Source organism: Tupaia chinensis, unplaced genomic scaffold (genome assembly GCF_000334495.1).
Source record: "Tupaia chinensis unplaced genomic scaffold, TupChi_1.0 Scaffold000159_1, whole genome shotgun sequence".
NCBI lineage: Eukaryota > Metazoa > Chordata > Mammalia > Scandentia > Tupaiidae > Tupaia > Tupaia belangeri.
The window spans coordinates 144672-146933 of NW_006159630.1; the positions used below are offsets into that span (position 1 = coordinate 144672).

A 2262-nucleotide genomic window follows, 5' to 3' on the forward strand; every position below is an offset into this window, starting at 1 on the left:
TCCCGAGCGGGGGTGCGCCCGGCCCCACAGCGCTGGGGCTGGACCTACCCCACGGCCTGCAGGGGCTGGACCTACCCCATGGCCTGCAGGGGCTGGACCTACCCTTTGGCCGCAGACCAGCGTACAACCGTGTCTCTGTCCTTCAGTCCGACCAGCAGCTGCCCTGTGAGAACAGGACCGTGACAGTGAGGAAGTGCAGGGCGGGAAGGCAGGTATTGCCAAGGTTACTTCTGAGCCTCTCAACGTACTCTGCGCCTCACTCAGAAGATATGGAAGAGGAAACCAGCAGATGCATAAAGTTTATGTCGCTGGACTCCCACGTAGTCAACCGAGGTTCAAGTCCTGGACCTGGAAGCTTAAACTCACGCTGGCCCTGTGTGCGTGCCCAAAATCCCAAGAGGAGAATGGAGGAGAAGGAACTGCAGTCTGGCCACCCCCCAGCGGGTGATTTCTCCCTTTCTATCTTTCTGTCTCTCCATGTCTCTCTGGTGAGCGCACATGCCCTATTGCAAAAATCTCTTTAAAAAAAAAGAAAAAAGAAAAAAAACATGGAAGAGAATCACATAACAAATCTTAATTCAGAAAGCAGCAACTGGTGTGGTGGTTAAGGCACTGGACTCCCACAAGGCTGACCACAGTTCGATTCCCAGACCTGGCAACTTGCAAATCATGCCAGGCACATGTATGTATGTGCCCATCCCCCGGGGACGATTTCTCACTTTCCCTCTCAGTCTGTCTCAGTGAGCGCAAGTGCCCTGTGGGGGGAGGACTTGATTATAAAAATGTTCCCTTTTCTCTACTGTGTTTACAGAGGTGAGGAAATACTTAGGGAGGGTCTCCTCACTGGTCCTTAGCCCCAGCCTCCCACTGGCTAGGACCACAGGCCTGTGCCGCCATGCCAGCCTGACCGAGTTGGTCTGGGAAAGGAGCGCCAGCCTCCCACGAGGCCCTGGCCACAGAGCGCTGTGCGCAGTGCCACGGCTAGGCAGTCCATGTTCAGAGACCCGCACACGGCAGCGTGTGCCACTGTCTGCCGTCGTTCCTAAGTAGGACCCCCCACCCCTCAGGTGGAGGCCAGCGGCCAGGGCCTCCCCAGGTCCCAGGAGAGGCAGCGGTAGGTAGATCAGGAGTGAAGTCGGGTGAACACAGCAGGCTGGGAGGGCTTCCCAGAGGAAACCGCCCGTTAGTGGCCATATGAAGGGGAGCTCTTCTGGGGCTGGAGTCCTGGGACAGGCCAGACCAGGGAAAACCAAGCACAGGCCATGAGGAGGCTGAGGTCAGGTAGGCCTGCAAGCCTGAGCCCGGTCGGGTCCAAGCCTTGGCCTGGGGCAGTACTGCAGCAGCCAGGGAGGGGCTGGGGGACAGCGCAGCAGCCAGGAGCAGCTGCACAGTCTGGGGACAGCAGGGACACGGCGGCCGAGTCAGTCCAGGAAGGGAAGTGGACTGTGGGGCTGAGAGACTGGGGCAGCACAGCTCTAAGAGCCTTGGGGCCACTGGGGAGGGCAGCAGGTGTCACCCGACAGCCACAGGGAGGGGCTCCGAGGTGTCAACCGACAGCCACAGGGAGGGGCTCCGAGGGGCAGCGGGCCAGGGAAGGACCGAGCACAGGAGACTGGCCGCAGGTAGACAGCGGATAAAGGCAACTCGGGGGAAACCTGCCCTGAACCGAATGCAATGGGCCTGAGCGGAGAGCCACAGGGGCTGCAGCTCAGCATGCCCCAGCCAGGAAGCTGAGAAGAAAAGGGGACGGAGGGGCACGGGGCGTGGACCAGAGACAGCTTTTAAATGCGTATAAAAGCTCAGATAAAGGCTCTGCCCTTAAGGAGTAAAAGGGGAGGTGGGGAGGAGACCCTACAGGAGGGGAGGCCGGAGGAGAGCGGCACGCGAGGGCTGGCAGGCAGGCGGGTGCAGGACGGGGCGGCCGAGGGTGGCCACCGCAAACTCTGTTGCTGCTCTGGCCACAGCCTCCGGAGGGACACCACCACGCCCGAGAGCCCCATGGTGTGGAGGGCGTGAAATGGCCTCTGAGGAAGGCGTTAAGGACAAGTCCTCCCCAGAGAGCTCTGCCCGGAGGCACACAGCCAGACCTGGGCCAGGTGCCGACCGGCAGAGCGGGAGGGGGCGGCCGTACCGATCACGCTCTCCACCCCCTCAGGAATGTCGTACTCCTCATCGCGGTCTGCGGTGGCATCGTGCGGCTCCTGCACACTCTGGCCCTGGGTGCGGAGCTGCAGGTTAGCAGCCAGAGACCGGCAGGCCCGG

General features: G+C 61.3%; 1 protein-coding gene across 1 annotated transcript in view; it reads right to left on the reverse strand.

The window, feature by feature from the left end:
* Positions 1 to 2262, reverse strand: part of TBCD (tubulin folding cofactor D) — a gene marked incomplete at its 5' end in the record, with an annotated part of 150420 nt that overhangs the window by 112407 nt on the left and 35751 nt on the right. Inside the window, 2 exon segments of the mRNA XM_014586689.1 lie at positions 103 to 163; positions 2132 to 2256. Coding sequence (XP_014442175.1) covers positions 103 to 163; positions 2132 to 2256 — 186 coding nt within the window.